The sequence below is a fragment of the Apis laboriosa genome, unplaced genomic scaffold (genome assembly GCF_014066325.1).
Source record: "Apis laboriosa isolate Shangri-la unplaced genomic scaffold, ASM1406632v1 scaffold23_cov150, whole genome shotgun sequence".
Taxonomy (NCBI): domain Eukaryota; kingdom Metazoa; phylum Arthropoda; class Insecta; order Hymenoptera; family Apidae; genus Apis; species Apis laboriosa.
In genome coordinates this window covers 173,367-185,757 of record NW_025222452.1, presented here as the reverse complement: position 1 = coordinate 185,757, position 12,391 = coordinate 173,367, and the positions used below count along the sequence as shown (strand labels likewise).

The window sequence follows — 12,391 nt, the reverse complement described above, 5'->3', positions numbered from 1 at the left end:
TGGATACGAAAAAAATGGTTAAAATTAGAGGAGAGAGAAAAGAATGCGTAATTAATCGAAAGTAGGTCGATAGTTTCGTGAGAATTGAGAGGGTATAAGATTGCTCTGATAATTCGGCGTGCTTCTTTATTAATTACGCTCGGGGGTAAGGCTGAGCACTTTTCTGGTTCCACGATAATTAGAAAGATCCTCTTAACGATCTCTTAATAGTTGAGAGCTTTTAAAGGAAGCTCGGTTTGTCGTAGCTCGAACATCTTGAGAAAATCTTGGATTAATCACCGCCCATCTCCGTCTCCATATTTTTCTTTCCTTTGTTCCTCCCTCTCAGATTCGTTCTAATCTCGATTTTAAACTTCGCTCGATCGTTCTCGTTACAACCGAGATGCTCACCAAAGCATTCCTATCTATTTAGAATCGCGTCGAATCTTACGATTGAAAACGAAAAATTCTCATCCACTTTTTCGCATTCCTCGAATTCTGCGCGATCAAATCTATCTCCCTCTCGGCCATTCTCGCCCCGACAAATTCACCCTCGTCCGGGAGATACGTTTTCTCGGGGAAAAGTGTCTCCACTCTATCCGCCGCAAAGGGAATGCGAGTCGAAAAATCATCTGCCATTTAACGCACAACTTTCTAAACGAGACGAGCTTTAAAGCGACCAAGGATTTTCTCTCTCCCTTACTCCGTCGATCAAATATTTTACAATTAATTATCATATCAATTTTAACGATCAAGTTGCTTCTTCTTGTTCATTTATTTATTTTCTTGCGAGAAAAAAATCGACTACAAAGAAGATCTTTTTCGTCGCGCCCCGTGGATTCTTACGATAACGTTTAACATTTCCGTCGAGGTTGATCACTTTTTCCCCGCTCGAGAATGGAGGAAAAGTAATTGGCAATTTGAAGTTGAACGGAATGGCGATATCAAACGCATAGAGGATACTTTAAATACATCCCTCTCCCGCATAAAACGGTGTCGTAATTCGATTCTCGTAGGCCTCGTACGGCCCGTGTCTCTGAAATTTTCATACGCGATGTTCCATTTTCCAAGCGTGTTCCGACACCGGCAAAAGGGAACTAGGAATTCCAGCGGCTGTTTTACGGGAACATCAATGCGCGACACGCGATATTTACATTTCCAGGCAGCTTTAACGCACGTATCGTTAGCTGGAAACCGCGTACACAAGGCTTTGTGTCGTTGGCCGGCTCGAGCACGCCGCGTTTCGCTTGAATTCATCTCGAGGGGGCCAATGGGAGGAGAGGCTTCTCTTTGGAATAAATGCGCCCGTTTACGGGAGGAACCACGTCATGGCCGTGTGTTATTTTCAGATTTTGCGCCGATTGTTCGTCTCTGCACACAACTTCCTCTTTCAAAGGAACGCCGAGCTAAGGTGTATTGTGCGCTTCCCTTCTCAATCATCCACAACGGTATGAATGATGACAGGACCGTGCAAACTTTCCACGCTTTTCAATCTTTGGTGGAAAAAATTTCTCGATAATTGCTCGAGGAAAAAATCTTGACGAAATCTTTTCTTCTTCAATTATTATTAACCAATATATCATTTTTCGATATTTTCGACTCGATTATTCTCGTATCGTTTCTTTTTTAATAGACGGAATTACGGATTATACGTTTTTATACGTTTGCAATTAACGGAGCAAAACTCGTCGTCGTTGTTTAAAAGTGGATAGAGAGGGAAGAAAAATAGTATCTCAACTCCCCCCCCGATAAAGCTAATAATTAATAAATGACGGAACATCTGTTTGAAAAAGCGGAAAACGCTAGCTCCACAAATCTCGTGGAGCTAGACTTATCGCGACGAGATCCCCTCGAGCCACTTGTAAAATCTCGATAATCGCACGCAGCAGCACCAGCGCCAGCGCGTGCACACGCCCGATCCATCGACAGGGCTGCATCTATAATTAACGAAGGTGGATCATTTTCTTGGTCCGCAAGAGCTGCCTCGATCGATGCTTTCGCTTCGAGGAGCCCTGAGAGAGGAAATGACGGAGCGTGACTTGCACCGTTCGACGAAAACTTTGTCGGCAGGCCAGTATTCCTCGATAAAGGGAAAACTGTGGGATAGTCGATCCCGTCTCGAAAAATTTTCCCATTTTTCCCCGGAATCGATAAAATCCAACCTCGCTTCGTCTCGTTATTTATCGTTAAATACGGCTCGAATCATCCTCGTTTCAAAAATTTTTCCGGAATCTTTCATTGATTAAATATATGCGTTTTCCAAAAAGAAAAACAAAGACTCTTTGTAATATACCGATCAGGAGATATGGAAGTTTTAACGAAACATCGATGATGAGATAATGAGAGAACAAAATCGTAATTGAAATGAAATATTATTTTTACGAATTATTTTAAATTTTGGTGTTTTTTTTATCGTGTAAGACACGTATAACATGGAGCACGTATAACGTTCTCGTATTTATAGTAAAACTTTACACGATTCTCTTGAGTTATTATACATGCTCATCTATGTAAATCAATTCCCTTGGTTATTGTTTAATTAAATCAAATTATACGTACACAAAGTATCTCAAGGTGAAGTTTTTCCTCCAAAAACAATTCGATCCGTAACGGATATATAATTCATTACTATATTGAAACAAGTATTAATATCACGTCCATTTCGAAATAATAATACGTACTCGTAATTAATACGCAAAAGTATTTTGGATCGAAGGATCTGTCGGCGAGATTCGATTCAAAAAGACATTCTCCTCCTCTATTTAATTCCATTAATTGAATTAATTTATTCGGAATATCCATCGTACGACCAATTAATAATCCTTCGATCGTCGACCGATCGATGCTTCAAATTTCATTCGAAACTCTTTCCTCTCGTTCGAAAAAAATTAATCATTTTTTCCAATGTTTCGAAATTAATTAAATAGCGAAATACATAGAGAAATACTGGAAGAATTCTTTCAATTTTCTAACGTTCTTTATTTATTTCTTTTTCTTTTTTTTTAATACCTAATTTTCATTCGTCTTCTTTCCAAAAAAAAAAAAAAAAAAAAAAAAAAAACGAATCATCGGTGGAAAAATATTTTTCCAACGACATTTTTTTCTCCCTCTCGATCATGGATAAAAAAGATGAGAGAGGGAGGGATAACGCGGAGTGGAGTATCGCGAGATCGAATAAAAGCGACAAAAACGGGCGATATCCGGAAATTTGGTCGGCGTTGTCCCGGGAAACGATCAACTTCCTATCCATGGAAAATTTCAACGTCTGTTGGCCAAAGGATAATCCTTGTTCTTTCGCCCGGATTATCACTTCCCAGTCAAAGATGCGGATTTGGAAAATGCCACGAACCGCGTGTTCGATTTCAATGAAAATCAGAGGGAATTAACGATCTCTCGTTAAATCCTTCTTAAGAAGAGAGGATATTCTTGAACGAGTCGGCGAAAGTTTTGCGAAAGATTACGATCCGATTGGGATTTAATTATTTTAAGTTTAAAACGAGAAATGATTATTCTTACGTATCATGTATTTCAAAGTAATTTCAAAGTAATCGACGACGTTTCATCGGATTACGTAAAGATGTATTTACATGTGAAAGAGCCGATACTCGGGAAAAACTCCATTGGAGAAACGTGAAATTTGCAAAATATATATTTCTATGGAGATTAAAAAAAAAAGAAAAAAAAAAAAGAAAGAAATTTCGTCGAAATGCATAGAAATTCCTGTTTAAAGGGAAGTCGTATCAAACTCGTAAATACGTGAATTTCCCGAAGGCAAGGCTTTTTAATTCTATAAAAAGCTCCCTATTCTACGTGATATTCCAATAATGCGTTTCGAGCAACCGACGATAAACCAATTATCAAGATTAAGAATTTCGTGCAGGAAAGCCGTACAAGTTTCCTAAAGTGTATCATCCGATATACCTGTGTAGATTAGATCGAACAGCTGAAAGATTAAATTGTTGTACCCGAGGATGAAAAACATTTGAATCGTTTCGATGGACAAAGATCAAAAGCTCTTCGAGATCAAAGATCGTATATTTTTACACGGTATTTTACTATTCTGGATGGAAAAACTTGGTCGATCGGAAAATTGAGGCTATATTTTTTTTCTTTTTCGTTCTTAATCTTCGTGTATTCGTAAATATCTTAGCAAACAATCGCTTAACAATCGAACAGTCGATTTTGCGTTTTTTATGCGATTTTTCTTTCTCGATCGGTTCCCCTCGAGAAGAGTTAAGTCGGACGTAAATTTTGCACGAGCGTGATACGCGTACCGCGGTCGATAAATTCGAGTACACGAATTACGATCGGTAAAAGATGGAGAAACGAGTATCCGGAAGAATTTACGCACGCGCGTATATAACGTTCGCGATTTTGGGCGCGAAACAAAATTTTGATCAACGGAGATCGAAAACGGAGCAAATAAAAGTATTTCGAAGTGTTGGCGTAAATTTTGTTTCCGTCTCGTTTCGAATTTCGCGTCGAAATGAGTTCTGAGCGAAGAGAAAATGATATTTGAAAATTGATCGGGAATCTAACGGCGATATTGGAAGGAGTGAGGATTTATTAGGGGGGGAAAGGAAGGAAAGAAAGGACGCGTCTGTGCCAACAAATTAAACGCGAAAATTACCATTGGTTCGTGATTCATCGGCAAGAAGAGAAGCTACTTCCGGGTATCCGTCGCGTGTGACTCGCGTTCCGATAAGATTCTAATTAAGGAGACTTATCGGGGGTCGTCTGCCTCTACCTCCGCTCCATTTCCTATCCCCGCGCCCCCGACCCTTGGAGCGTGCCTCACTTCCGGAAAGAACACCCTGTGACTTTTTCCAACCAACGATCGGCCGTGATGCCAGATGCATCCATCTTTTAACGGGTTGCTCGACGTTCGCGCGGTTGCCTCCATCTGTCTCTCGGATAAAATCCGTTTCGCGCTGCTTCGAACAGGAAATTTATAGATTCCCATCTTCGAGTATCTCCGTAGCTTTGAATCCGAAATCACTTTCTTCTCTCTCTCTCTCTCTCTTTCTCTCTCTCTCTTTCTCTTCTTTTCTTACATCGCGTTTACGAAATATTTGTAATTTGGCGAATATAAATGTTGATAAAGCGTCTGGAAAATTATAGGATGGAAGGGAGAAGGTTTGGTAAGATAAAAGGCGAGGGAACTCGTTGGTACGGAAACTCGGGTTTAGATAAGGGGATATCAGCGGGAGGCATTGAACCAGCGAGGATCCAACAGCGAAAAAAAAGAAGAAATATTAAAGAATACAAAAGATCGTTTTCCCTCGGTCTAGTTCTAGTTCTAGTTCTAGTTCTATTCTCTCGTATCTAAGGCGTCGTCGTCGCCTTAACATTCCGCAGACGACGACGTTTCGTGCCGAGCTAACGAAATACGAACTCTGCCGCTTTCTAAACAGGAATCCTTCTGTTCCTCCCTCGGTGAACGTGTGCGCAAATCGACACGCATCCTCCTTCGCCTCGATATAAAGGGATGAACGAGTTTCGCTTATTCTCGAGGAATTTCATTTAAAAGTTTCCCCCGCTACCACCTCTTCCCCCCTCTCTTTTTTTTGCCTCTTTTCTTCCGTGTACGCCGTGCGATCCTTCGTCTCTTTGTTCTTTTCTTTTTGTTTTCCTTATCTTTGTTTTCTTTTGATCACCAAAACGTTAATTTATTATTGTTATTTATAAAAATTTCAACGATTCAGAGTTCGAGAGGTATCGATTATCACCTGTTTTTTGGCGTATCGAGCAAACCGTCCAATTAACCGCGCTTCGACATTTATTTAATTCGTTAGCTCGTCTGGAAAGTTGGTTATCGTTTCCAAAGTACGTTGCGACGCGACGTACACTTTTTTTTTCAACGCGAACGAGATATAATCGTCACTTTTCATTCGAGCCAATTCCAAGACGACGTTCGATCGATCCATCTTCTCCCCCCCTCTTTCCGAAACAAACTAATTTGAACGGTATCCGACGACACGACGGACGATCGGACTTTGAACGTGGAATTTTCGATCGGTACGAACCGCTGTGGAATTTTACAGCCTCGACGAATATCGTGTCGCGCGAAATTCCACTGGCAATGGCCGATCGACCGATTCATAAAATTTGCATTACATTTTTGTTAACAAATTTCGCACAAATTACCGACGAATTCCATCAAGATTTTTTCTCTCCCCATTTTCCAACTATGTATTTATTTGCTCCTGTAGTTTATAAATCGTTGATCAATTTTATCGCCTGCTCATCAACTCTGTCGGTATTCGTATAATAATGATCGAAAGCTAAAAACTGAAAGAAAGAGAAAGAATAATAATCTATCGAGTTGAAGGAGGAGATATTTTTAAAAATATCCAACGTGTAAATAACTCGTAAAACAATCGTTATGAATTGTCACATTTTGCCCAAAGGACGATCGAGCGGTCCACCTTTATCTTCATAATGCGCTCCTCACAAGATACTTTTAAAAAAATATCCAATGTATAAATAACTCGTAGAACAATGGAATACTTCGGCAAAATATTAAGGACGAATCGTTACGAATTGTCACATTTTGCGTCCAAAGGACGATCGAGCGATCCATCCTCAAAACGCTCTTTTCAAATTGGCCTTCCTGAAAAATTTTTCTCCTCCGCGGTGACGTTTTCGTTAACAAACTTCACAAATTACCGACGAATTCCATCAAGATTTTTTCTCTCCCTTCCCATTTTCCAACTATTTATTTGCTCCTGTAGTTTATAAATCGTTGATCAACTTTTCATTCTCGTTTTATCGCCCGCTCATCAACTCCGTCGGTATAATAATGCTCGAAAGCTAAAAACTGAAAGAGAGAGAAAGAATAATAATATATCGAGTTGAAGGAGTAGATATTTTTAAAAATATCCAAATATAAATAAGAACAATCGTAGAACAATCGTTATAAATTGTCACATTTTGCCCAAAGGACGACATATATCCATCCTCAAAACGCTCTTTTCAAATTGGCCCTCCTGAAAAATTTCTCGCCTCCGCGGTGGCGTTAATTCACCGAGCTCGCGCGCTCGCTTCGATCGTCGTATCATACGGATAACGGCGCGTTAATTGTAACCTCGAACGAACTATTGTGCGTGCGCGAAGCCGATAACCGTGCTTGATTGCGCGATTAAAAATTAAAACTTGGCGCTCCGTTCCGCGCCCGCTTCCATACACACTTTCATCAAGCTGCTTTATCTCCCTTTACACCGGACTGCGTCGCAAAAATACGTATTCTCTAAATTCAGGTCATTTGTGAATGGTCTATTCGCGAACGATTCGAGAACGAACGTCACGCGTCAAACTCGTCCACCGTCGCTGCACGGTTCATAAAAAGAACATCGAGCATCGTTCCTCCAAACGGAATCGGTTCGTTTTTTTAAACGCGTTATTGTTTATAAACGCGCCGTGTAAAACGATAATGATCACGAGGGCGGAAACTCGTCGTCTTTTTCTCGTTTTGCCGCGAGTGCCGCGGGTTCAGAGGTGGAAAAAAATCGAGGCCCGATCCCGTTTAATGGACCGTCTTCCGTAACACGGCGACGGAACCTTTTTCCCTTTTATTTTCGACGAGCGCGGCGTTCAACGCGAATTTTCAATTATATAAAACAGACGGGGGGATGAGAAGAGACGGCGAAGAAAGGACGAAGCGTACGTTCCTTTTAAGCGTCGTAAATAAAATGGCGGAGTAAATCGCGAATAAAAATATTCGTCGCGATAATAACAAATTCCGGGATATCCGTTTTATTCTCTTTCGTTGGCGAGAAATAGTCGAATCGTGGCCGGATTCTCGAAATATTTCTGAACCGAGCAAAATACAATACTCGAATCGATGGAATTTTTCCGTCTTATCCGGCGTTATATTACGGGGTGTAAAGCTCGTAATTACGTATGCTCGCGCGATGTCGAAAAGAAGAAGAAAAAGAAGAGGAGGAGGAGGAGGAGGAGGAAAGAAGCAGCCAGTTTCTTCGTTGGATAAAAAGAGAATCGCGCGAATATTGAGCGACAGTTTGAAAAATAAAGGCATTATGCGAACGTTCCGCTCGGGATGATAATTTTTCAAAGGGTTTCTCGCGTGCCGCTTTCCCTTTTCGGCTCGTCGCCGTTCGTTTTGCGGAAGAGGCTAAGGGGGGAAAAAAGTCGAGCGATGGCGACGACAGGTGAAACACTCACACCTGCCCACTCCATCCATCCACGCAAACTCTCGAACTCTTTCCTTCCCTCTTACCTTTTTTCTTCCTTTCTTCCTTTTCTTCCCCCCTCTTACTCTCACTCCCGGCCACTTTCTCCCTTTGTTCGTTCCCTGGCTGCCGACCAGATTTTTCTACCCCGATGAACCATAACGGTGGTCAAGATAAGCCTCTCCTTCGATCGTTTCAACAGGCTGCAACGATTCTTCTTCTTCTTCTTCTTCTTCTTCTTCTTCTTCTTCTCCAACGATTTTTATTAACGTCGCTCGACGACTCCAATCGTACCCGAGATAATTAATCGAAAAGCGCCAGCAGCGTCGTATCCACAATCGATCCGATTATTCGGATTATAATCGCAGAAACAATTTGCAACGAGAAATTTCTCTGTTCGCAGATCCGTTCGAGATGAAACGATTATCCCGGCTCTTTCTTCAAATCTTGTTCCTGGCCTCGATCGCAGCCTCGAGTTTATCAGCGTCGGCGAGGCCTCGGGGGAAGAAGAAGGTCGCCAAGGAGGTGAAAGACGCCAACATATGCGAGATAAAGGGGATGCAGGCCCCCATGTATTGCTATTGCAACAACAACGAGTTGAGGAACGCCACGGATGCCACTTGCGTCATATTAAACCCGTTCACGAGCAACGATCCGACGTGGAACAACTTCGACTCGCAAATCTACCTGCAAAAGCTCAAGTTCGTAGTTCGTACGCCCAACGGATTGGATTACGTACCCGTCCAGTTGTTCACCCTGCTCAACAACTTGCAAATCATCACGATTCAGGACGCGAGCATCAACGAACTCGCGGAATACGCGTTTTCAAACCTGCCTGTGATCACCGATATCAATTTGAGCAGGAACTCCATTTCGACCCTCAGGATGCACGCGTTCGAGAATATGAAAAATCTAACGATCGTTTATCTGAACGAGAACAGGATCACCGAGATAAATAGGTAGGAACACGCTTACTTTTTCCAATTTAAAAAGAAAAAATTGATCTTACCTGCCCTCTTATTATTCCCCTTATTTTCCCTTTAACTCGCAATACGTCGTGCATCTCGTTATTCGCGTTACTCGCGATATTCACGCGCGGATCGATATTTCCAACGCTGCGAATTTCGTTTCCTTATTCCGCGTTTAATTCAAATTCCTATTTTTATTTAACTGAAGAAAAGGTAGGATCAAAACTCGAAAACTCGTTTCTTCGAATCTTTGGTAATTCTGTGCCCGAAGCGAAACGAAAACTCGATCTGGACGCGTAAATTGCCGTTCAATCACCGAGTTTCTCCAGCCAAATCGAATTCGCCTCTCGCGCCAATTTGCTGCGTTTCGAAATCCGAATTATTCGCTATTCGTTAGCCCCGTTAATAATTCGAATTACCAGATTAATCATTCGGGGGGGGCAACATTCCTCCTCGAAACTCGTATCGTTGCGCTCGTGTACCGATATTCTCGCTCGAAATATTCGCTGCCTTCACTCGTTTTTCGTTTCCCACCATTCTTTCCGTCTTTGATGCGCGTATAATATATTTCTATGTCAACGTTATATATAATAATATGATAACAAATTAATCGCGGAAAATGATTCGCGCGATAAATTATATTTTCGCGACAAAACGTGCAGTTTATAGAGTGCAACTGGCAATTAAGAGTTAATCGATAAACTGGTTAACACGATTCCGCTCGTGTGTATCGGCCGTATTATCGCGACCAGCGCAAACTTATCGTCCTTGTTAATAAACAATTAAACGAAACGATACAAAGTTTACCTTACCGATGCTCAAATTGACGAAACGTAAATACAAGCGATGTGCCAAGCGAAAACGTACCCATACGATTTGCTTAAGGATGGATTCGTTACGAGAGAACGCTTTAAATCGAATCCAAATTTTCCTTCCGATATTTTTATAATAAACGATTGGTTATACATACAACGTAATTTCAAACGATCTCGAGTAAAGCGCAGAGCTCATTTTACGAGCGATCCATTTCATTATCGATAAAATTTCGATTGAAAAAATTATCGATCTCGACAAGAGCTACGGAGAACACGGCTCGATCGAATGAAATTACGTCGTTGAACGGTTTCGTTTAACGATTATCGAAAAATTATTTCCACTCCCAAGATTTCCGTTGGAACGCCGATTATGCACGGTGATTACGATTCCGTGTATCTGGCGTGGGTGCATGCAACGCTTTATCGAAAGTCGCGGCTTCTTATCTTCTATCGCGCCGAAGGGCGCGTCGTATCGCGTCTCCTGTATTCGTAAAAATGTATTCATAAACTCTTCGTTTCTCTCCATTTTCGCTTAAATGCGCTCGCCGACAGAGAACGTCCATTATCCATCGTTTCCCCCTCGCCTCCGAGATTAAACGTCGTTACGATCGAAAGCGTGAATTTTCATCCTCGATACGTTTAACCTTCCGCTCGCTCGATTTCCAGGGACGTATTCGTCAATCTGCCTTCCATGAAGAATCTCTATCTGAACGAGAACAACATCAACACGTTACACGACAAGGCGTTCAAGCATCTCACCTCTCTCAAGGAACTGGACCTGTCCAGCAATCAGATAAAGGTGATCACCGCGGACAGTTTTCACGGGTTAACGAGTTTGGTCAGTTTGAATCTGCGGGGCAATTTAATAGCCATGATCGGTGATCGAACGTTCGTCGAGATGCCCTCGTTGACGGAATTGGAGCTGGATCAGAACGAGATCAAATACATCACGGAGAAAGCGTTGGACGGAATGAGGAACCTGAAGCAACTCACGCTCAGCGAGAACGAGTTGGTAACTCTCGAGCCGGATTTCCTGGCCGGGGCACCAGCCGTGTACGTGCTCAATTTGAGGGACAATAAACTCAAGACCATGACCTTCGACAATATCAAGCCCATCGTCACCAACTTGTACAACACCACCAGTCATTTCTATCTCAGCGGTGAGTCCTGTTTCCTCTTCTTTCTTACGACGTATTCTCCAAGCACGATCCTTTCGCGAATAAAATTCAAATCGATCGTTCGTAAGTTGCCACCACAATCGAACTTTTATTTAATGCCGTCGTTTAAAAAAAAGAAAATTTGTTAACGAGCGTCGGTATCTAAAGAGAATAATATCTAAAATCTGCTCGGCCAACTTCGAACGCTAGTCCCTAGCTAGATCGAAAGATCGAGATATCGCGGAAAATCGTCCATTTTCCGATGCGTGCGGATGCAATTTTACGGCTGCTGTCGATCTTATCTTCCCCTTTCTAATAACGATTATCCGCTATTTTGTCACTTGTCGTGTTATCTCCGTGAGAATCGTGTCTTTCTTCCTTATTTTAATCTTTATTTCAAATAAGATTTCAAAAAAGATTTATACGAATAATCGGATAAAATATATTGACGAAGAGATTCGTCTTCAAAGTAACCGATTCGTCTCTCCTTTTTTAAAAATAATTTTAAATACGTATATATAATACGTATGTATCCCATATTTTATTAATCGTTCGCATTAATAGAAGACAAGTTGTTTACAGGAAACTTTCAACGAATTTCACTTCGCTATCGTGAATTTAGTTTAGTACTCGAGTTTCACTTAGGCAAATTTGTGTTATTTGCAAGAGAGAAAATACGCGCCGAGAATAAATTATATACGATTAATATTAATACGCGCGTATATATATATTTACCTTGACTAAACCTTTACTCGGATGTTAGACGAGAGAGAGAGAGAGAAAGAGAGAAAAAAGGGATTATTTTCCATAGGAGCCAGTTGTGTCTAGTTTGAAATGTAAATAATCTCCGACCCAATATTTCCACGCGGTTTCCAATAGAGCAGAGGTTGGTCTGTCTTCCGCATCGTGTTCCATCCATCCCGGAATTACCATAAAGTGGCAAAAAGATCGCTTCTAGCCATTACCTCTTCTCTTTTCAGAAGTAGGATGCTGCTGTAATTCTATAAATCGTTCGTCCCTGCTTACGTCTACGAAAGATACGTTTTAAGTCTAAAAAGATTAATTATTTTCTTAGTAAAAAAAAAATTCGAAATGAATATGTATTTATATGTAGAAAACATCGATACGACACGTTAAATATGCATAAAAAAAAAAAGTTTTCGAAAAATCTACAAAATAAGCATTTTCAGAAGATATATCAGAAGGTATACCATCTTTTTTCGTATTCTCGAAACCCACGTATATTTCAACTATAATCGGATCGAGAGAATTTCAAGCAT

At 41.1% G+C, this 12,391-nt stretch overlaps 1 protein-coding gene across 1 annotated transcript in view; it reads left to right on the top strand.

Moving 5' to 3' along the window:
• The window catches only part of LOC122713447 (connectin), a 183,439-nt gene that overhangs the window by 110,018 nt on the left and 61,030 nt on the right, over positions 1-12,391 (top strand). The window contains exons 2-3 of the mRNA XM_043933894.1: positions 8,575-9,130; positions 10,621-11,114. Of these exons, the coding sequence (XP_043789829.1) occupies positions 8,586-9,130; positions 10,621-11,114 (1,039 nt within the window). The 5' untranslated portion in view covers positions 8,575-8,585. The remainder of the gene's footprint in view (positions 1-8,574; positions 9,131-10,620; positions 11,115-12,391) is intronic.